The 21,520-nt window shown below is 53.6% G+C and overlaps 7 protein-coding genes across 7 annotated transcripts; 4 read left to right on the top strand and 3 right to left on the bottom strand.

The window, feature by feature from the left end:
* Positions 1-921: 921 nt before the first annotated feature.
* Positions 922-1,650, top strand: GUITHDRAFT_150060 (hypothetical protein). Its single transcript, XM_005841539.1, has one exon. The coding sequence runs from the start codon at positions 1,476-1,478 to the stop codon at positions 1,629-1,631; it is 156 nt and encodes a 51-aa protein (XP_005841596.1). The 5' UTR covers positions 922-1,475; the 3' UTR covers positions 1,632-1,650.
* A 536-nt stretch (positions 1,651-2,186) lies between these two features.
* Positions 2,187-2,924, bottom strand: GUITHDRAFT_132308 (hypothetical protein; the record flags this gene model as incomplete). The annotated part of the gene is made up of 1 exon (XM_005841538.1): positions 2,187-2,924. The coding sequence occupies one exon, from the start codon at positions 2,922-2,924 to the stop codon at positions 2,187-2,189; it is 738 nt and encodes a 245-aa protein (XP_005841595.1).
* Positions 2,925-4,944: 2,020 nt separating this feature from the next.
* Positions 4,945-12,809, top strand: GUITHDRAFT_132307 (hypothetical protein; the record flags this gene model as incomplete). Its single annotated transcript, XM_005841537.1, has 25 exons — positions 4,945-5,389; positions 5,437-5,601; positions 5,776-6,149; positions 6,196-6,275; positions 6,327-6,476; positions 6,634-6,723; positions 6,799-6,844; positions 6,888-6,962; positions 7,148-7,188; positions 7,318-7,451; positions 7,661-7,786; positions 7,920-8,185; positions 8,477-8,620; positions 8,875-9,232; positions 9,394-10,045; positions 10,306-10,380; positions 10,427-10,532; positions 10,585-10,641; positions 11,083-11,456; positions 11,882-11,986; positions 12,074-12,130; positions 12,299-12,426; positions 12,475-12,528; positions 12,550-12,628; positions 12,740-12,809. 25 exons carry the CDS (start codon positions 4,945-4,947, stop codon positions 12,807-12,809), a joined length of 4,251 nt encoding a protein of 1,416 aa, XP_005841594.1.
* Positions 12,810-13,375: 566 nt separating this feature from the next.
* Positions 13,376-14,185, bottom strand: GUITHDRAFT_132306 (hypothetical protein; the record flags this gene model as incomplete). Its single annotated transcript, XM_005841536.1, has 1 exon — positions 13,376-14,185. The coding sequence occupies one exon, from the start codon at positions 14,183-14,185 to the stop codon at positions 13,376-13,378; it is 810 nt and encodes a 269-aa protein (XP_005841593.1).
* A 420-nt stretch (positions 14,186-14,605) lies between these two features.
* Positions 14,606-16,974, top strand: GUITHDRAFT_100085 (hypothetical protein; the record flags this gene model as incomplete). The annotated part of the gene is made up of 6 exons (XM_005841535.1): positions 14,606-15,451; positions 15,504-15,590; positions 15,777-16,250; positions 16,342-16,448; positions 16,725-16,827; positions 16,873-16,974. 6 exons carry the CDS (start codon positions 14,606-14,608, stop codon positions 16,972-16,974), a joined length of 1,719 nt encoding a protein of 572 aa, XP_005841592.1.
* Positions 16,975-17,082: 108 nt separating this feature from the next.
* On the bottom strand, positions 17,083-19,269 carry GUITHDRAFT_100084 (heat shock protein 70-like protein; the record flags this gene model as incomplete). The annotated part of the gene is made up of 4 exons (XM_005841534.1): positions 17,083-17,567; positions 17,812-18,631; positions 18,681-19,051; positions 19,110-19,269. The coding sequence occupies 4 exons, from the start codon at positions 19,267-19,269 to the stop codon at positions 17,083-17,085; spliced, it is 1,836 nt and encodes a 611-aa protein (XP_005841591.1).
* A 722-nt stretch (positions 19,270-19,991) lies between these two features.
* Positions 19,992-21,402, top strand: GUITHDRAFT_132303 (hypothetical protein; the record flags this gene model as incomplete). The annotated part of the gene is made up of 5 exons (XM_005841533.1): positions 19,992-20,351; positions 20,395-20,448; positions 20,776-20,844; positions 20,934-20,990; positions 21,343-21,402. The coding sequence occupies 5 exons, from the start codon at positions 19,992-19,994 to the stop codon at positions 21,400-21,402; spliced, it is 600 nt and encodes a 199-aa protein (XP_005841590.1).
* Positions 21,403-21,520: the final 118 nt, after the last annotated feature.

Below are 21,520 nucleotides of genomic sequence, written 5' to 3'. Positions count from 1 at the left end.
CGGGATCTTTCATGCTCGCATACGCTGAGCCTGAATCGATGCTGTGGTTTCCTGGCCTCGCCTGCATCGGTTTCGGAGGGAACGGGCTGCAGATTACCAGTTTCCACATCAGTAACTTGTTCCTTGGGAACGAGAGGCTGGTTGTCAGCACCATAACAGGATCGTTCGCAGCTTCAAGGTGACACTCTGCAATTCATAGCTCTTTGCTGACTCGCCGTCCTTGCAGCTTCCTCTTCACTCTCATGAGGCTCCTTCACGAGAAGCTCGACCTTGACCTCAAGTCCCAATTCATGGCCTACGCTGGTGCCTGCGGGATGGTGGTGCTCACTTCTTCGGTGTGGCCCGTCAAACCCTTCTGCTCGCCTGACGACCTCGATCCCGGAAGGTGAGGGAACTGTGGGCAGGAGGCGGAGCTGACTTGCCCGAGCAGCGTCAAGTACGAGGACAGCTCTACCCACACTCGGAGAGGACGAGCACGTTCAAGTCGAGTCGACTCGAGCCAGCACAGTCGTGATTCGTCGGGCACGGACTGGTCAGATGGAACTCTGACCCCGCGGAGCTCTATAGGGGACGATAGCTCATGGCACGGCTGGGCGTTCGAGGGATCGGAACAGCTGGAGCCGCTCATGGGCGAGCTGGGTGTCATCCCGGAGACGCCGCTGGAGAACGCAAACCAGCTGTGTTTGGACCTGTCGTACCTGCCGCTCTCACGTCAAGTGATGACGCCGGAGTGGATTGGGCTGCTCCTCTTCTTCATCTTTCAACTTCTCACAAGCACCTATTATTTAACGGCAGTAGGGGACCAGCTCGAGTGCTGGTCATGTGGATGTGCTGGGAAATGCGCGGAGTGTGTTCCTCAGTGCAGCGGAGAGCCGAAGACGCGAGGGAAGGACTGGCTGACGCTATTTGGAATCATCTATCCTCTCGGGTTCATCACGACACCCATCTGTGGGTACCTGCAAGATCGGTGAGCAAGTCTTCCTTTGTTTCTTCAAGCTCTCCCTCCTCTCCCACTCTTACCTCGAGCTTTTCGTGGGCATGACCCTCGTGTCAGGTGTCAGCTCAGCTTCTTGATGATCTTCGTGAATGCAAGCTTCCTTCTGTGGCAGGTTAGCTGCACTCCCACATCTTGGAATGTTTTCTCACAGATTGCTGCAGGTAGCCGCTATCGTCCCGTCGTTGGAGTTGCAGTTTTTCACTCTCGTGGTGTTTTCTTCTGCTCGGCAGGTGACTTTTATATGTCACGTAAGTGTTGCGCGTCTGAAAGGTTTCTTGCGCTTTCAGTTTCTGTTTTCTTTCTTCTTTGCCGGGGTTGGCAGCACGTTCGGCTACGAGAATTTTGGGTTTCTCACGGGTCTAGCCAACGGCATTAGTGCTCTCGTTCTGCTCTTGAACGCTCCTCTCTATGCCTTGGTGACAAGACGGCAGCTGTTGTACACGTGGCGCTGACCGTGTGACAGGCGGGGTCTCACTTCATGATCACTTTCAGCATTTTCTCGGGGGGCTCGCTCTTCTTCTTCATCTTCGCTTGGTATCTTCGCAGGAGATTCTTCCGCTTGTCTGACGCCGAGTCGTTCGAATGGGACGTGAGCGTACATGGCACTGTCTCCAAGACAGTTGCAAACAGATGATGAGGGGAGAGGAGGACCCGCGGTTGTTGGACGAAGTGAGAGAAGCGGAGGAGGATGAGGGAGGGGGACGAAGGAAAGTTGTGAGGTACAACACAAGTTTTCTTCGATTTATTCTTTCTTGCCATTTTAGTGTCGTTCTTGCCATGCCGAGAACTCAGGCAAATTTTACTACTACTACTACTCGTTGCTTTTTGCCAGGGCAAATTTTAAATCTCGACCTGAAATAAAGATACGAATGGTTCTAAGAGAGGAGGGGAAGGTTGTCATTGAGCCCTTGATGCGAGGAAGCCGCGTATTCATTTAAGACTTTATTCAATGATACACGATTCCGGATCTTTGTAAAGAGCTAGTACAAACATGGGTCTTTCTTCCAATGCCCAAAACGACCATAGCAGAAACATGCACGGGATTGTGGTAATAAGCTAGCTAGGGAGGGAATAGTGTAAGGAGTTATCTCAACCAAGCATAAGCGCCGTGGTTCTCAAAATGTATCACACAGGACGACCTCAAAACGCAGGATCAGCCGCAAAGCTTCGACGAGTCATGCTCCATCTCTCATTCTTTCTTCTTCTTTGCCACACGGTAGGAGCCAATCACGACGGCGTGGTCTCGCTCGTAGGGCTCGAGAGTGACCTGCTCCTGCGGCTTGAAGTTGTCCTTCTTGAGCTTGCTCACCTCGGAGGCGAACACGGCCTCGGGGGCAGCAGTGGAGTCCACGCAAGAAGCCTTGATGGAGATGATGAAATGTCCACCAGTCTTGAGGAAGTAGGAGGAGTTGAGAGCCACAATACGGGCCTGATCGGGCTGAGCAACATCGGCGAACACAACGTCGACCATTCCGACGAGCATGCGGTACTTCAGTGGCATACGGGCATCCTCAATGATCGGAACCACGTTGGTCCTCTTCTTTGCCATGTTGATCAAGTCACGACCAGAGCGATGGGAGAACTCAACAGCGTACACCACTCCAGTGGGCCCAACAATGTCCGACACATGGGAAACGGAAGTACCAGAAGCAGCCCCGAGGTAAAGGACCTTGGCGCCAGGTTTGACCCAGATGTTGTCAACACCACCAAGAACAGCAGCGGCAATCTTGGACCTGAAAGGGTTCCACACACGGTACTCGATCTTCTTTCCTTCCTCAGCAGGATCGTCGACAGAGATTCTCTTCTCGCCGTACACAGACTCTCCCGGGACCATGTTCCTGGTCACAAGAGCATCTTCCTTGCCCTTGGCGATAAAGATGCCAGCATGTCTGTGGGGCTCGATCACCACCTTGGAGCCTCCCTTCATGCCCTTTGGTCCTCCACGACCACCCCCACGTCCTCCTCCACGGCCACCCCCACGTCCTCCTCCACCACGGCCACCCCCACGGCCACCCCCACGTCCTCCTCCACGACCTCCTGGTCCACCTTCAAGACAGAGTCAGCAAGCCTGTAAAGCTGTAGGATGAAGTAGTACCTCCACGTCCTCCTCCACGTCCTCCTCCACGTCCTCCTCCACCTCCTCTTCCTCCCCTAAAACCTCCTCTTCCACCACCTGAAAAGTCGTCAACAAGTGTAACAGGAATGATAAAGAATATATCGACAAGCAGAGAGGAAACATTGCAGAAAATCATGTCGTTTGCATAAGAACAGATAAAGAGAGGCAAACATCGCCTTTTATGAAATCAGCAAAAGCATCACATATCATGACCATGATACGACCATTTGCTTTACACGGTGATTTACACGCACAGGATAATCATCAGGATCTCATAGAGATAAAATACAAGGTACTGGCATCAAGATTTTTGGCACAAAGGCAAGAACAAGGATGAAGCTTCTCAATTCCGCATCATCAATCAAGAATCCTTTGCAAGTTACATTGAAGCAGCACGAAATTCGCATGACAAACTACCACAAGAAGACTGATGCAAGAATCTCGGGGGAGGGAACGAAGTAACACAACATTCCTCATTAGATTGAGCATCGAACAACAAGGGGCCGAGCGTCAACCGCCGGCATGAGCGTCTTCCTTACCGTCGAATCCCATGATCGTCGCAAGCGCAGCGGGGGCACGTGCAGGGCTACCCCGCTGAAGTAGGGGGGATTCCGTAGTCTACCAGAGGGGTAGGGTAGGTAAGAACCGGTGGTCTCTACATATGGATCCGAAGGGGTAGATTCGTGTCCATTGTCACCGGTTGTTTTTACACCATTTGAGGTTTTATTGTAGGGGTGGGGGTACTTAATTCTACCCCTGGGAGACAGGAGGATTGAGGGCTACTGTGGTGGTCAGTTGCAGGAAAATGGGGGGTGGGGTACAATTGCCACCAGCTCAATGTCCAACAAAGTAGGGGTACTTTGTCGAAAGTTCTTAATGAGAGGGTAGGGGTGAATAAAATCTTACAAATACCCCATTTAGTACAGTAAATTGGAGGGGTTAACAAATGATTGGATCCTTTTGGAACATTGGGGTAGGGTGGGTAGCTCGTGCTCGTACTTTACCTTTTACTCATACAGTTTAAGTAAAACAATTGGATCTCAACTCGACCGCACCGGGGGCGGTTTAAAATGGACTTGTAAGCCGGCGGGCCTGCTGAGCACCGGGCCGGTCAGCCGACTCAGTACTCAGTAAAAACGTTTCACTTTCGGACCCGCCGGGCGGCCGGCCCAGGAGTCCGGCCCGGAGTCCACTGAGCGGCAGCCTGCAGCGGCCTGGGCGGGCCGGGCCGGTCCGAGCCTGAGTCACGCCGAGTCGAGGAGCGGCTTCCACTCACGGTCGCACACAGCCAGTAAGCCTGAGAAGAAAACTGCGCCGAACTGAACTTGGCTTCGGAACTTGCGGGGGCCCGGGGCGGTCGCCGGGTGGCCCTTTTAGTCACGTTGAACGGTAACCGTCGGTTCTTCAACGGTTCGGCGAAGTTCTTCCGGTGTTTTGACTACAGCTTTCAAAATCTACAACCACAGTGAACTACCACGACTCCTGCTGCACCGACGATCATCCGATCATCATCGGGCTCATCCATGGCAGCCTCGGCCACGGTGCCAGTGAAGAAGGAAGCTGCAATGGCTGCTGTTCATCGCTGAGGTGACGACTAACACATTGTTCGCCTGTCACTCATCAAAGTTTGCCAGCAACTTTGATAGAACCTTTGAACATGTTCCACGCGCAGAGACTTTATTACATAAGAGTCCATATCGGTTATGGTCTGCTGTCTCTCTTGCTCCTTACTGGTAGGGCTTCTAGCCAGACTTCAACCGTGCCGAAGGGACCTGACGGGACCCCTTGCACTGATCTTCCCAATGGCTGCATGATTTGTCCGGCCCCAACTATGACCCCAGCAGCTAACGCAGACCCTAGCGCCAATGGCATTCCTGTCTCTATCTTCCAGCAGACTGTCACTGTGATATTCTCCATGCCCGCAGGATCGCAATGCTCGCTGCTGTGTTTCAGCTCTCAGTACGTACTACAGACTGGCATTCAGGCACCTGATCTTCCTGCGCTGCCCATCGACTGTGGGGGGGCTCCTTGTGGGAATCCGCAGAATGACTGTGTTGACATCTCAAAGAAGAGCCATTCTCTCATAGCCTTCTCGACATCGAGCTTCATACGCGGGAGGTTGTACAACTTGGCCTACAAGCTCGTCAGCCCCCAGAGCACGATCAAGTATGTCAACTCCCTGGACTTGGTCTCTCAGGTGAGGTGTGGAGATGGGATAACGGTCAACATCAAGTACGACAAGGCTGCAACAATCAACCAAGAGCAGTGTGATGACGGTGAGAGGAGATTTTCTTTGTCTGTCCTGTGCATTCATCGTTGATAGGGAATACTCGCCCCAACGACGGTTGCGACTCTTCTTGCAACATAGAGCCGGGATGGACTTGCCATCCGGCAAGCAACACTTCTTCTCTTGCCGTCTGCACTCCCCCGGACTCCTATCCCAACTCAACCAAAGTAAACGAAATGGCGGTCTTCACTCGGCTAGGAGGTAGATTGCAAGAACAAATGTTATGAAGTTGCTGGATGATATGACGATGCGCAACGCAATGAAGATGCTCAATGGTTTGAGGATGTTTGTGTGAAGTCTCATGGTGAAGTGACGTGACATGTGAACTGAACATATCAAACCTGTGCTGCATCGAAGTGCTTGACCTGCTCTCAGTCCCGATGGTCGTCACGTTTGGGATGCTAATTCTTGCTCTCATCTTGTGGAAACGCTATCCTCAGGCTTACCACAAGTGCCTGAGGAAGTATGCGTCTGCTGGCCTCGAGGTGAAGGACGAGGACGAGTTCAGCTCGAAGCGGCTCACCTTCAAGGAACGGAAGGAGCTGGTGAACGGAAAGATGTGTCATGGTATGTCAAGTGAAATGTGGTTTCAGAAAGAGAAAGAGAGGATGAAGTCCGAGAACAGACTTGAAGAGGCGAAGAGGATCAAGAGTCGACTAATGAATTGGAACTTGAGATTGACTATCATCGAGGCTCGCAACTTGCCCAAGGCTGATGTTTTCTTTCGTGACAGTCAGATGTGCGGGTTGGTAAGAGCAAAGAAGAATGGCGTTTCTTGTCCTGACTTGCAGCCAGGCCGATCCGTATGTGACAGTGAAGATAGACGGAGACGGCCGAAAAGACAAGAAGACGTACCGGACAGAGATCTGCAAGAGGTGCGAAGAATCAATCTCTTGAGCTGTTTGAGACTTGCTCCTTCTCTCTAGCACGCTGTGTCCATACTGGAACAAGGAGATCTCCCTTCAGTTTGATGAAGAGGAAGATCAGGTCGTGATGGATGTGTGGGATTGGGACGCCGGAAAGAACGACGACTGGCTGGGAGTCGTCAGGTTGACTGGGAATTACATGATCTCCGGGTGAGCCACAACAGCCAACAACATGTTTTCTGTTCAATATGCGACATGTGTTTGTTCAATGATCACTTCAACCTTGACACAACTCTTCGCGTCACGTGTCATCTTGTCTCAGAGCATGCTTACGCTTGCAGTCCTTGTTCCCTCATTGGACTGACAGGTGGCAATGGGGCCCAGCGGAAGGGCGATCAGGAAGCGGAGGACAACAAAATGCGTATGAAGAGGATGCCTGGTTTGCCCTCGTAGACAGGTGAAGAGAGTAACGAATCCAGCAATCCGATCGGTTCGTCGCCTGCTCTCTGCAGAAATGAATGTGTTGGAGCAGGAAGGGTAGGCCGGTTCGCAACGTCGAGTCAAAACGAGCAGCAGAGGTCAGCTGGGCTGCAGTTTGACAAGCATGTTGAGAGTCTGCAGTTGCACCTCAAGTTCAGGATTGACAAGACCCACGACCCTGTCGCCATCGTAGAGGGCCTGATGAACTATAAGGCGGTGAGAGGAGGAGGGAGGGGAATGCGAGACAAAGAGATGAGAGGAGGAGCGAGATAAAGGGGAAGAGAAGGAGAAGAACAAAGGTAGTAAGAAGAAGGATGACTCAGCAAGAGGAGATCACTGTAAAATTAAGGAGGCTCTGCGATCGTTTCTGATTGAATCTCATTTCTTACATGTCAACGCAGGAACAAAAAAAGAAGGAACAAGATCACGTGATTGAAGCCAGGTCATCTCCTGCTCCTGCTCCTGCTCCTGCTCCTGCTCCTGCTCCTGCTCCTGCTCCTGCTCCTGCTCCTGCTCCTGCTCCTGCTGCCAATCTTCAACTTTCTTTGTTCCTGATTTTGCTTTTTTGCAGACAAGTGTTGATCAGTCTGCAACGTTACTGCGGAAAAAACAATCTCAACGTGGACATGCTGGCAGCTAAGATGGATGAAGACGGCAGCGGCTCCTTGGATAAGGAGGAACTTCTTGTTGGCTTGAACCGAATAGGTGAAGCATGTGGACAACTCTTAAGAAATTTGTACTGCTCCTCCACTTCCTCCACTTCCTCCACTTCCTCCTCTCCTCCTCTCCTCCTCTCCTCCTCTCCTCCTCTCCTCCTCTCCTCCTCTCCTCCTCCTCTCCTCCTCCTTATCATTGTCTACATCGCTCCCCCCCCTGGCGCTCAGTTCTACCCTAACGACAAAATTATGGGATAGGATTCGAGATCTCAATGGAAAAGATTAAGAACATCTTCCTGATGTACAGCAAACAACGAATGCTGGATGAATTTGGAAACATCCCGACCGCAAAGTTCTGTGATAGCATCGGCGTCTCCACATCAGGTAGAAGACTAGGAGCACGGAAGAGCAGAGAAGGAGAGGCAGAGGGTAGAGGGAGGGAGAGGTCATGAAGAGGTGGAATGGTAGAGCTAGAGAGGGGAGGCAGGAGAGGGAGTGAACTGAGCTGATGAGACAGGCGGACTTGTACAGGCCATGAAGGAGCACGTCAGGCTGGGAACGGGGCAGCTCCACAAGTTACAGGAGGCGAATTGCGAGGCCTTTCACACGGGCAAGACTCACCCAGCATGGTGGGAGGGATGTACGTGTGCGGATCAGTGGATCTGCGGCAAGTGCGGTACTTGGCATCAGCATGGAAAGAGAGTGTGGAGCTGGAAGGGAGAATTCCTTGAGGACGCGCAGTGCAGAGAATGCAAGGAGCCGCGTCCTGATCCCTTGCCCAAGGTGAGGAGAAGAGCACAGAGCAGAGAGGGAGTAGGAGGAAGAAGCGAAGGGCAAGGGGATGTGGGAAGGGGGAATGAGGAAGGTGGGATAGACAGCAGCAGACCGAAGGGATGAATCAGGGAGTTGGACGGAGCAGGGAGCAGGGAGCAGGTCAAGCATGCAGCAGGGAGCAGTGGGATCAGGAAGGAGGAAGGAGGAAGCGAGGAGGAGGAGGAGGGAGGAGGAGACGACAGGGGCTGGCAGGGGAGACTCCAAGAAGGAAGATGGGAAGCCTTGTAACACTTCCAGCAGGTGCCCTGCAAGTTTCTTGTACAGGAGGATTATTTTAGGATCGCAGGAAACAAGCCGGCGGAGAAGATGAACTTTGGTCAGAAGGATTCTTTGATCATCAGGATACAAGATGAAGAGAGGTTGCAAATCTACGATGAGCCCACGGTCAGTGCCTGAACGCTGAGTTCGTACCTAGTCTTGTTTTCTCTCTCTCGTCTGCTCCGGACGTGATGAAGTTGAAAATCGGGATTTGTAATTGTTGTTGTTGTTGTTGTTGTTGATGATGATGATGATGATGATGATGATGATGACGATGTTGTTGTTGTTGTTGTTGTTGTTGTTGTTGTTGTTGTTGTTGTTGTTGTTGTTGTTGTTGTTGTTTGAGGAGGAGGAGGAGGAATTTGACATTTTGTTTGCAGTGGAAGCTTGGTTACAAGATACAGAATCTGGAGAGCAAAGGAGGAAACATCCATTCCGACATGGAAGTGGAGAAAGTTCATATCAATCGCGAATCCATTTCAATGTCAACCAACGATGACGGTCGAAAGAAGTCGAAAACAAACAAGTATGTTCTGCCGGACGGTACCTGGGCAGATGTCCACCAGAGCGCTTGTCCGGCAATTCCTGAAGCTCCTCAAAAGCTTTCTGAAGTTTCAGATGATCATAGAGACGAGTTGGGGGGCAGACCAGACACGCCGGAGATTGACGACATGTTCAAAGTGATGTACCTTGACAAAGAGGACAAGGGGAAAGACGGATGGACATCACACGAAGAAGGTGTTGATATGAAAATGAAATGAATATGAACATGGATGTGATATGATATGATATGATATGATATGATATGATATGATATGATATGTTATGTTATGATATGATATGATATGATATGAATATCATGGTGATGTTAGCGACATTTTTTGACATGTCCTCGGCAGGGTTGCTAAGTTCACTTAGTGGTTCCACAGGGGTGAAAGTTCCTCCAATTGCAAACACCTTTAAGTCAATCTCAGTCGACCTCGTTACAGCATCGCCGCAACAGAATTCATCACGAGATTTGACAAGTGGACAAGAAAAGTTTGACATTCACACTGATGAGCAGCAGCTCAAATCAAGTTTGATCGCTCCTCAATCTCTGCAAATCTTTACGCACAGAATGGATGTATCCGATGATATGACATCCAGGAAACATGACAGATCAGAAGTTCCGCCACTTGAACAACACACGCTACGAGAATTGTTGAAGATGCGACGAGAGAATATCAGAGAGCAAGTCATGAGTCAGAGAATCGAGAAGAACACTTCTCAACAGAGAGATCAGGAGCTGGAAGAAAAATCAGTCAAGATCTCTTTCAACGACTCTGAGATGATAATTGAGCAGAACAACAACAGGGGCTGCAAAGACACGGAGGCAGATGCCGAGACAAAATTTCAATCTCTCAGCCAGCTAATGATTGCAGCTACTCGATCCGTGAGGAGTCAGAAAGGGATGACATCTGTCGTTCCAACCTCTCGCAATCAAGCATTCTTATGGGCTGAAAAGATTGTGATCAACCCAACGCAATCTGATCTGGAGGATGATTCAGCAAGGTATCCTTGATTGCTGTTTCCTTATGACCTGATTCTTCGTTCTGTGCAAAAGGAACAACAAAACCCTTCCAATCAAACTCGTCGAGGACGCAGTAAAGTCAGCAGGAGTAGCCTCCAAGTCCATGCGCTGGGATCCGCAATCTCCTTTCGATCGTCAGATGGAGTTGTCCGCCAATGCTCCTGCATCCCTTGAGAAGAGAAAGAAGAAAGAGTAGAAGAGTGCTTCTCCTCTCTCCTCCCTCCTCACCCTTAACGTACAGAGATATCATCCTGACCAACCATGTCTCCGTCCTGGGCGGTGAAGGAAACATGAGAGGATACAACAAGGGCCTTCGGTCCTCCTCCCTGCCTTCCCTGTCTTGTCCTGACATCTCCATGCAGCTTGAGGAAGGAGAGCGACGAGGTCCTCGTGACGCTGATCACGCGGCCTCGATCCCTGGGAGGAGGAGCGTACGGGATCATGTTCGACCTCCGAGCTCGACGCAACGTAGCAGCGAGCTGCAGGAGGCTGCGTCTGCTTGCTGAGAGAGCTGCGGCAGATGATGGTGCGAGGACTGTACAGCGGATGCGGGCTGGAGGAGGCGTGCGAGGTGAAGGTGAGGGGAGGCAGGAGGAGGAGGGCGAGGAGTGAAGGAGGGAGGCAGGTGTGGATCTACACGTGCGGGGGATCATACCGGGGGAAGGAAGAAGCGTCGCATATGTGGACGCTGGTGGGGAGCAGCGAGAGCTTCCGCATGCCGCCAGCGGACTGCGAGGCGGGTGAGCGGAGAGGAGGCGAGAGGAGGAGGAGGAGGTAACGGGTGTTGGGTTGAAGGGGAGCTGGAGGACTACGCAGAGCTGCCGCTGGATGAGCCGATCCATCTGATCCCATCAGAGGTGAGCAGCAAGTAGAGGACGAGGAGGAGGACGAGGAGGGAGGCTTACGATAGGGAGGACGAGGACTAGGACGAAGGATCAGGGAAAAGGGGGAGGGAGAGGGGGGGGTTGGCGGAGGAGGAAGAGCTTTCCGGTATACCTGTACTGACGGAGAGGGGCAGACGAAGGGCGTGTGCATCATGACGTCTCGGCCGCGAGGGGTGGCAGTGCGAGAGGGACAGAAAGTCTTGCCGGGGAGAGTGTGCGTGGGGTCAAGAGAGACGTGCACTGCTGAGGAGAAGGAGGGGGCGGGAGAGACACGGCGAGTGAAGGAGGGGCTGGAGCTGCTGGGGGGGTCGTTGGTGACGAGCCCGTTCCTCTTCAGTCAGACCCCAAAGGTGAAGGCTCAGATGGCAGGGGCAATGATGAAGGGGTTGGGGTGGGGAAGGGAGACTAGAACAACGAGGAGCGAGCTGGAGGGGGAGTGGGGGCATGGGTGGGGTAAAGGGAACCAGAAGAGGAAGGAGATGGCTGTTGTTGACATGGTTAATATCAGGTGTTCGGGGCGTTTGCGGGAGGGATTGTGTACTCGACAAGCAATGAAGGCCTTTTCTGATTTCAGCATGTGACATTCTTGGTTTTTTCGTGGACTGTGAAGTTTGCTTCAGTTATGTAAACAAATATGTACAGTAGTTTTACATTGCTTTTTCGCTCCGTATCTTTCGTCCCATCTAAGTACTAGTTCCCTCCCCTCTCCTTCCCTCCTCTCCTCTCCTCTCCTCTCCTCTCCTCTCCTCTCCTCTCCTCTCCTCTCCTCTCCTCTCCTCTCCTCTCCTCTCCTCTCCTCTCCTCACAAAGTACGTCGCAGCCGAAACTCGTAGCTCAACTATGAAAAAAAGAGAGATCAAGGGGTGGGGTAGTAATAACCCAGTAGGAAGGGGTGCTGTTGTCAAATCCTCAAAGCAAATGGTGAACGAGCAGGGGAACGCGGAGGACAACAAGGCAGGAGAAAGATGAGAGAAGCAAGAGAACCATCGACCAGGGTGAAGCGGAAGATGGCGGAGAGAAGATCTTGGCACTGTTGAGGTGAGATGTTGTCCGAGTGAGGAAAGGTATGACTAGACTACATGTCATTTGTTCTCTTTAACTATATCCAAGTCTTGGGAATGTCAGCTCTTGGTCAGAACTGGATGGAGAAAATGAATCGAGAGGAGGCACTATCGCTCGACGGTCAGTGTCGAGCTGCAAGAGACCGTGGCTGACTCGCAGCAGTTGGAAACTGTCAAGGGCTGGACTGTTGGGGATCGAATACAAGTCTTGTATCTACAAGTCTCACAAATCACAGTTCGCGTCTTTCCTTGCAAACTTTGTTCTCACAGGAGACATACAGGACGGCAGGTTGTCAACGGGGTTCTACCCATCAGCAGAGATCAGCATTCCCTCGCCTACAAGGGATTGGGCCAACCGCATCAAGCTCAAACACCATCTCGCGACGAACAAGCGCTTCATGGAGGTGCGCGTGGAGGGTGGAGAGAACTTTCTCTTTCATCCTCTTCTCTGACATGTCATGGCAGACAACAGCATCGTGCATGCACAGAGTGCGCCGATCGAAACCTTTGTCGTTGCACGTTCACTGACCTGCTCACAAGGTTCAAGGATCGATGCGATGCAGATGGAGATCAATAGGATGAAACTTCGAGAGATCCGATACCTCCAGCAGATCCAAGAGTGAGTCCTCCCTCTTTCCTGCTCTTGCTACTGCTCTTTCTCCTCCTCTTCCTCCTGCATCTCCTAATCCTCCTCCTCCTCCTCGTGCATGACAACTATTTCCCTCATCAGCCTGCGTGGAGTCGCAGCACGGGTACTGTCGTCTAGCAACCCTTCTACTCCCCGTACCGGCAGTCAGTGAGTCTCTTCAACTCCTTGCGCATCGTTGGGCTGAGGTCGGTCAAGGGTGCCATACTCGATGGAGCAAGAGCTCCATGATACCAAGGATTCTTTGCACAGTTGCATCAATCAAATCTCCAAACTTGAGTTCGAGAATGTAAACATATCGCATCTTGCGTGTGATGTTGTAATGCGTTGACCTCTCCTTGGGAAATGCGCTGTTCTTCCACAGCATCAGCTGTTAGCAAGAGTAAGATCGCAGTGGATGTTGGCATGACTGAGAATGATCTCTGGCAGGTCAGTGAGCTTGAGTCAAGGCTCGAGCATACGAAGAAGGAGGCCGAGGCCTTGACTGTCGAAAAGATGCTCCTGGAGGTGAGAACACTTTGAGCTTCCTGGTGGTCAAGCTGGCTGACCGGATGGCCTTCCCAGGAGAAGGTTTTCTTCTTGGAAGCAGGAAATGCAGATGGAGAGAGGGAAGGGCTATTGACTTTTACTCGCCCTCCGCAACCTCTGAATCCTGAACTGGGGGATCTGGAGCAGAATTCCGTGATAACATTATGAACACTATGAACACTTCGATACACATCATCCTTCAGTTTCTTCCTTCGTCTCTTCCTCCTTAACTCCCTCCTTCGTCCTCCTCCTCGCTGTGCAAGTTCCTATCAGCTTGAACTCGGCTAGCAGCCCATCGTAGGAGGCGAAGAGAAAGGAGCTTTTCAGGTCCTCCTTGACAGTCACCAGGCCCCTAGGCATGTCGTAGAAGACCTCTCCCTCCCTCCTCTCCTCCCTCTTCACCTTGAAGTTGAGGAACACCTGACCCGGGCTCACGATGGTCTCCCCGCTCACGGTGATCCCGATGGGGCTGTTCAGACTTGCCTGGATGGCTGTCGGAACCCCGTCGTCCGTGTCCTCCTGGACGCTCCAGAAGCCTATACCGTCAAAGATCTTCGACTCGGATGTGAGGATAACCGAACCCTGAGGAGGATCGTACCCTTCGTCCACATCCAACCTCACCGATGCTCCGATCTGCACCGTCATGGTGTCTTTCTTCGCCAGCGATCCTGTGCCCCCGGCGTTCCGTGCTGGGGTAGATCCGATCTCCATGCTGATGTCCCATCCTTCGGCACAGGACAGGGTCCGGAGAACCTCATCGTACTCCCTCCTGCTCTCGTCCTCTCCTGCACCCCCTAGAAACTTCTCGAAGAAGCCACCCAGCCCCCCTCTAGCCATCATGACCTGCCCGCGCCCTCGGCGCTTCCGCGGCACGAGCATGCGAGCAGACGCTCTCAGCGACTTTGTCGGCAGGCATGACGGAGGGATGAAGCCTGCAGTGAGCATGACGAGGCTGGAGAGCGCGGCAGCGAGCAGAACATGTTTCCTCCTGCAGGCCGCCATGGCTGGGGATTGCTGCCTTATTACAGCTCTAATTGGACACTTACAGGTAGGGAGCTGCCGCACAAACCTGGCGAAATGCGATGTCGAAGTTCCATGGCGAAGGTCAGGAGCAAGAGGCCGGGGGAGCAGGGAGCAGGGAGCAGGGAGCAGGGAGCAGGGACAGAGAGGCGAGAGGGAGGGAGGGAGGAGGGAGGATGGGAGGAGGAAGACGGGAAGCAAGAGGAAGAGGAGTCATGGGTAAAGCTCGTGTCTGAGTTGGGATCGAACAGGATGAAACTTGCTCGAACGGGTTGAAGGCTGATTCGTCATGGAGCAGCGTCAGAGGATAGGAAGTAGCTGATGATCGAATGGCCAAGAGCAAGCGCTGCCTCCCATCGTCGCACGTAGCGGCAACTGACCGAACAGCACGCAACTCTCATGATGAAGACCCTTGCTCTCGTCCTCGCGCTCAGTCTCGCTGCTGCTGTGCAGGGGCTCGTGAAAGTGAGAGGATCCAGCTTGCGGATTCATGACGTGCATGCCCAACTACAATTGACCTCTGTGCGCTCCCCTCCAGTGCACGAGAGCCCCCGCGCCATGTCGCTACGCGGCGGCAACGACGAAAGGGACGTCCTCCAAATGCTGAGGGACCTGCTGTCAAGACGGGAAGGCTCCGGCCCGTCGCTTCAGGACCTTATCATGGAGGCGATGCAGAGGCTGCGGCCAACCACACGTGCTCTGCTCATCATCAACGTGCTTTGCTATCTCTTTGCCAAGGTTGGCTTGCTCGGCAAGGACCCCGCAGCGAGTTTGGGCATCAGCCCCGACAGGATCCTCTTGTACCCCATGAGGGAGGGACATCGGCTTCTGACCGGCATCTTCCTCCATCTCAACCATGCGCATCTAGTCTCTAACATGCTCGCACTTGCAGCTCTTGGGAACAAGGTCGAGGATAGGATAGGATCCTTCAAGTTTGCTCTCCTCGTCTCCCTTCTAATCCCAAGCGTCGGGCTGGCGCACGTCTCGACGACCGTCCTCTTGAATGCGGTGGGGAGCCTGTTGGGCTTCAAGGATACAAGACAGGTCCAACTCGGAGGCTTCTTGCCGCGAGCAAGCGTCCATCAGGTCGTCAGAAGGCTGGTGATGCATCAGATCTCTTTGACAACAGTCTCCATCGGCTTCAGCGGGATCCTCTTTGCACTGAACGCCATCGGGACGGAGATGTTTGCAGGAGGCTCCTTGTTCTGCTTCCCTCTCAGCGACCTCCCCCCTGAGATTCGGCTCTACGTACTCCCTCCCCCCTCCCTCTTGTTCTCTTCCTTAGTTCCTTCCCTTGCAGGTTGTCAAGTACTTGCGGAGATACATCGAGAAGCGATGGGGTTCGCCAAGACTCTGCATCCCGTCGTACTGGGCCCCGTACCTCCAGGTCAACCCTCCGCCATATCCTCTCCCTCCCTCCCTCCCTCCCTCCCTCCCTTCCCCATATCCTCTCCCTCCCTCCCTCCCTCCCTCCCTTCTTCCCTCTCCTTACAAAGTTTGTCGATCATGATCTTGTTTGCTCCCCCTCGTTTCTTCCTCAGCACCTACCTGGTCCTAACTCGCACCACTTCAGGTCATCATCTCTCAGCTTGCTGACCCTCTTCGAGTCTCCCTCTGCGGTCACCTCGCCGGCGCCATTGCCGCGAGTGTCGTCCAGACTCCATGGAACTTCTTGTCCCTGCGGCACACAAGGAGGGAGCTGGGAATTTTCCTCAAACTCCTTCCAGCTCAGCTCCTGCTGCTCGCCCTGGGTCGTCGAGCTCTGGAGGCGGCGCGAAGAGACTCGGTGACGGAGTGGGGGGAGGCGGTGAAAGATCTTTGGAGAACGTACGTGAGGAGGAGGAGAGCTCCAGAGAAAGACGTGGGAGGAGAGAGGAGAGGAATTCCAGACTTGTGGGACGCGACAGGAGGGAGAGTGAAGCTGGTGGGGCTTCGGCGAGAACAGGAGCTGAACGGTCTGGATGGAACCGTTGTAGCTATTGATGAGGTGCATGCTTCAATTTCTGTTCCTGCTGCTGCTGCTGCTGCTGCTGCTGCTGCTGCTGCGGTACCACCACCAACACCGCCTCCTCCTTCAACTCACTTCCTGCTGCATCCTTTGCTTCCTCCTGCTGTTGCTCACATAGTCGTTCTATCAGGTGACGGGCAGGCTGCTTGTCCGACTTCACGGCATGAAACGAGAAATAAGCGTCTCTCCTCAGAATGTCATCCGAGCCATCAGACCCTCTCGTTCTGTGAACCCCAGGTGCCATCCCGGCTCCTGCTCCTGCTCCTGCTCCTCCTTCTACTCTTGCTCCTCCTCCTCCTCCTCCTCCTCCTCCTCCTGCTCCTGCTCCTGCTCCTCCTTCTCCTCTTGCTCCTCCTCCTTCTTCTCCTTTTGCCCTCCTCCTCCTTCGCATCCTTGTCCTCGTCCCATATCCTCTTCCTCAACATTGACCTCCTGATCTTCCTTCACCTGTACCCATCCACCTGTACCTGGTTTACCAGCAAGTGCCACCCTCTTCCAACTGACACCTTGCAGGGCGTGGACAGTGTCTCAGGTAGGTGACTGGCTAAGGAGCCACGGGCACGCGGAGGAAGCGCTGCTGTTCGAGAGGAGCTCGATGACGGGGAGCTCGCTCTTGGTCCCTCCCTCCTCCTTCCCATCTTTCCGCTGAGGCTGTGAGCAGGAGATGAGCGAGGAACGTCTGAGGAGGATGGGGATTAGCAACGGGCCGAGGAGGAGGCAGATCTTGGAGATAATTGACCAGCAGTTTGGATCCACTTGTTGAGATTTTATCGCAAGGTGCATGCTCTATACCAAATCTTTCCTCCTGCCTCCTCCTCCTCCTTCTCCTGTCCCGCCTCTCCTCCGTCTGCTCCTCCCGCTCTCCACATCTTCAGACAGAGTCGAAACCCCAGTCGATGACAGCTCGAGACTTCTCTCCTGTCGTCAGGTTCATCGCCGTCGCCTGTATCTCCGTCTTGCCGAAGGACAGCGACAGCGCCGCCTCCTGTCCTGCCTTGAGCTTCACCCCCACAGACCCGATCGTCTTTGCATCCTCGATGTTCTGCACCTCCTCCTCCACGCTTGCCAGGATGTCGAAGTCGCACATGTCCTGACTGTCCTCGACCGACTCAAACTGTGCCTGAGTCACCTCAAAGGATGGACTCATCCTCGTTCCCTTGAGGACGAGCGGGTTGAAGATGCGAACATACGGCACCATCTTGCCCTCCTCCGTCTTGAAGTGAAGCTTGCGGTCCCGGTGACGCCTGTCGAAGGGGTCGAAGGGCTCCAGGATGTCACACCCGTAGGTGAAGCGAGCGATCCTGCTGCGGAAGCGCTCTCCCTGTGAGAGTTGGAACATCACAGCTCCTCTCACAACTGAGGAGAACAACGTCAGTCAGCCATGTGTCCGAGAAGGTCAGTGTGCGACACTACATCTGTATTTGACATGGTTGGACAAAATCATCACACACCATGAGCAAGCCTTGTTCGATACAACATACGTGGCAACATGATCGACAACCATGACCAAACATCATCGGCAGACACTGTCGGCAAACAACATCGAGAAGACAAGATGCGATTGAGTGAGCGGCGCGCTAGCAGACAGGCCGGGCTTTACCCGCCAGACTTGGTCGAGTTGGCACGACGATTCTCCTATCGCAAGCCTCGAAGTTGAACTTCAAGTTTTCCTGCAGCACTTTCGACTCCGCGAACCCGCCGACGACGAAGATGTAGTCGATGCGATGGGAGGAGATGAGCCTGGATATGTGGCGTGTGATGTTTCTGAGCACGGGGGCAAAGAAGCTCATGATGAGCTCGTTTGGCAACATGACGGCAGTCATCATCCGGATCTGCAGAGGCTTGTCAGGATGCTTCTGATTGAAGGCCTGAACTAGAGGTTCTAGCTGAAGGTTATTGAGCACAAGGAGGGGGGCCAGGTTGATCACCCTTCCCCCGCTCCTCCCACTCGCTCCCTCGCCAGTCCCCATGCTCATCCCGCCCTGAACACCTCCGTTGAGGTTGGAGAAAGCAACTTTAGCCAGCCCCTTGGGATCGAAGGAGTTCTTCACTGCCTCCCACGTACGCAAGACTTCGATCCAAACAACAGACTCCTTGGAGCAGTTGAACGCTTGCTCTCCCAACAGCTCCAAGATAAACTTCTCAAACTCCCTGTCCACGTATGTAGAGCCCCAGGGCCCGCCGGACGGAGCCGCCAGCTCGTCAAGACTGAGAGGGTTGCATGAATGAACGCACGACATGGTTATATCGATCGTTCCCCCTCCACAGTCCACCACCATGAACTGATCCCCGGCTCTCAGGCAGACATTCTCTCTCTCGCACACCATACAGGCAGCCTCCGGCTCCAGCGCCAGCTGCAGCAGTTGCGACGTCTCCTCCTTGATCAGCGCTGCATCTAGAGCAGCTTTCCGCATCATCGCCTGAATCAGCAGCATCAGCCCACAGCACATGAGAGCCACCTAAGGTCACCTTGGCGCAGTCGGACCAGATGGCAGGAACTGTCACTACCCACTTGACTTGGTCGGCCTTGATCTCGACCGCGCTGCAACGGTTCAAGGTAGCCATGGCCTCGTCCTTGACATACTTCAACGAGTGAGCGAGGACGGTCCGTAGCGACGCCTCCCTGCCGTTGAGAGCGGAGACTACAGGGTAGGATCCTCCATCGACCTCGTTGAGCAGCATCTTGAAGTTCTCAAAGAAGAGAGCGGAAGGGTCTCCTTCGTAGTATTCCTCCCTCGCTCGTGATCCGAAGGCTATGAACTCTTCATCTCTGGTCAAGAGAAGGTTGGTCAGAGTCTTGCCAGGCTCCTGACCTCCCGGTTCTCGACAGAAGATCTCGTCTGCAGGAGAGACAATAACTCACAGATGTGCAGGAACAACTTGTTTCTTGTCATATACCTTGTCTGTCCATGAAAGCGTAAGCAAACCCAGTTCTTGAAGTTCCAAAATCGATCCCGACGCAGGCGATTGCAGGTCTAAAGCTGGCATCTGACTGGTATCCTCGTCTTGCGCGCTTGTTGGGACTATGAATGGTGTCGGGATGTTTCTTTCCGTTCATATTGAGTTCAGTTGTTCATGGTACTTGCGAACAGTCCGTTGTGTCACTGATATCTCGGGAGGCCATGAATCCAGTCGTTCAATGCTCTTGTAGTTTCCTTGTCATCATGTGCTCCTCAACACTGAGTTCTTGAGCCGTGATTCCTGCTGTAAACAAATCTCTCGTCAAAAGGAAGACAGGCTGCTTCAAACATGCGTGAACGTCTTCCCAGCTAACAAGACCATGTCAGCGAGGATGCTCTGAGAGGTGGAAGCAGCGAAGAAGAGATGAAGGTGTTGGGTGCAGGAGAGGATGACCATGAGGGAAAAGATCATGATGATGTGCCATGGAAGCGAAGGCAGCAAGCATGGACCGAAGGAGGGAAGTTCCTCACCCGATGCCATTGCGATATCGGGGATCAGGGGACAAGTGGGGGGTACTTCTTACCCATCGTTTAGCTATAAAAATCAGGGGTACTGAAGAGGAACCATGGGGGTGGTTGATGGAAAGTGACAAGCCACTGGCTGAGGCGGAGGCGGACGGATGAGTAAGTAAACCAGGTGAGTTTGACCACTGAACGAAGGAATGCCGGGGAGTCAGGCGGGGACATCGGCCGATGAGCGAGCGAGCATGGGACAAGTCACTCTAGAACATGATGGTTGTGCCCTGCCTGCTCAGAGCGTGAAACTTGGAAGCTAGACTAGTGTTGGTGCCACGGTGAGACATGAAGTAAGTTCAGGGAGATGGCAATATCGACGGGTTCATTGCTAGAACTGCTGGAGGAGGAGAGAAAGAGAATCAAGGAGGAGCTTGTGCAGAGATGCAAGGGAGGAAGGAGCGCTCCTCTCACCCATGGGTCTGCCTGCGCCAACGATGCCCAACATCGAATCGAAGAGGGAGGAAGAGGAATTTGTAGGGTGTCAGCAGCTGGGGAGCAACAAGACCAGCACGTCAACAGAGTTGCAAGCGCCTCCCAAGACCACATCGTCTATCCTCTCTCCAAGTATCTCAACGACGCCATGCTCTCTGCTCGTGGGGATCGCCGCCCTCCCGCCTCCTCCCTCCCGCGTTCTCGCAACAAGGCCCTCCTGTGGGCGGAGAAGGTTGTGCTGCACCGTCATGGCAGCAGCGATGACGTCTTCTCAGGGATACACCGGGACGAGAGGTATCCCTGTAAGGGTGACTGGGATAGGTGGAGGGGTGAGTTGTTATGGTAGGACAAGTGACGGCGATGATTCTCGCCCTGCTCGCGCAGCCGTATCATCCAGGTCCATGCGCTGGGATCCGCAATCTCCTTTCGATCGTTCGGAAGCTCTTTCAATGCGAGCTCCTGCATCCCTTGAGAAGAGGAGCAAAAGGAAGTAAGGTGAAGAGGATGCGAGGAAGAGGCAGTCACTTTCAAGCAGGGATATCATCCTGACCAACCATGTCTCCGTCCTGGGCGGTGAAGGAAACATGAGAGGATACAACAAGGGCCTTCGGTCCTCCTCCCTGCCTTCCCTGTCTTGTCCTGACATCTCCATGCAGCTTCAGGAAGGAGAGCGACGAGGTCCTCGTGACGCTGATCACGCGGCCTCGATCCCTGGGAGGAGGAGCGTACGGGATCATGTTCGACCTCCGAGCTCGACGCAACGTAGCAGCGAGCTGCAGGAGGCTGCGTCTGCTTGCTGAGAGAGCTGCGGCAGATGATGGTGCGAGGACTGTACAGCGGGTGCGGGCTGGAGGAGGCGTGCGAGGTGAAGGTGAGGGGAGGCAGGAGGAGGAGGGCGAGGAGTGAAGGAGGGAGGCAGGTGTGGATCTACACGTGCGGGGGAACATACCGGGGGAAGGAAGAAGCGTCGCATATGTGGACGCTGGTGGGGAGCAGCGAGAGCTTCCGCATGCCGCCAGCGGACTGCGAGGCGGGTGAGCGGAGAGGAGGCGAGAGGAGGAGGAGGAGGTAACGGGTGTTGGGTTGAAGGGGAGCTGGAGGACTACGCAGAGCTGCCGCTGGATGAGCCGATCCATCTGAGTCAGACTTCCAAGGTCATCGACTTGTGGCAGAGAGGAGAGGAGGAGGGAGGAGGGAGGGAGGGAATGACGCTGCGGTTACAGGTGTACGGAGCGTTTGCGGGAGGGGTTGTGTACTCGACGAGCAATGATGATCTCTTTTGAGTGGGAGAAGTCTTTGTTACTCTGTCGTATCAGCAGTGTTATCTCCTGCAAGGTGCAGAATGTCAATGGGAAAAGATGAGGTCAAGCTAGAGAAATTTGCGCCAGCTGTTTGTATGAC

The sequence above is a fragment of the Guillardia theta genome (genome assembly GCF_000315625.1).
Source record: "Guillardia theta CCMP2712 unplaced genomic scaffold GUITHscaffold_3, whole genome shotgun sequence".
Classification (NCBI taxonomy): Eukaryota; class Cryptophyceae; order Pyrenomonadales; family Geminigeraceae; genus Guillardia; species Guillardia theta.
This window is presented reverse-complemented; position numbering and strand designations above follow the sequence as displayed.

What these genes read in the sequence shown, in the direction of transcription:
- GUITHDRAFT_150060 (XM_005841539.1), top strand. Translation starts at nt 1,476, where the DNA reads ATGATCACTTTCAGCATTTTCTCGGGGGGCTCGCTCTTCTTCTTCATC.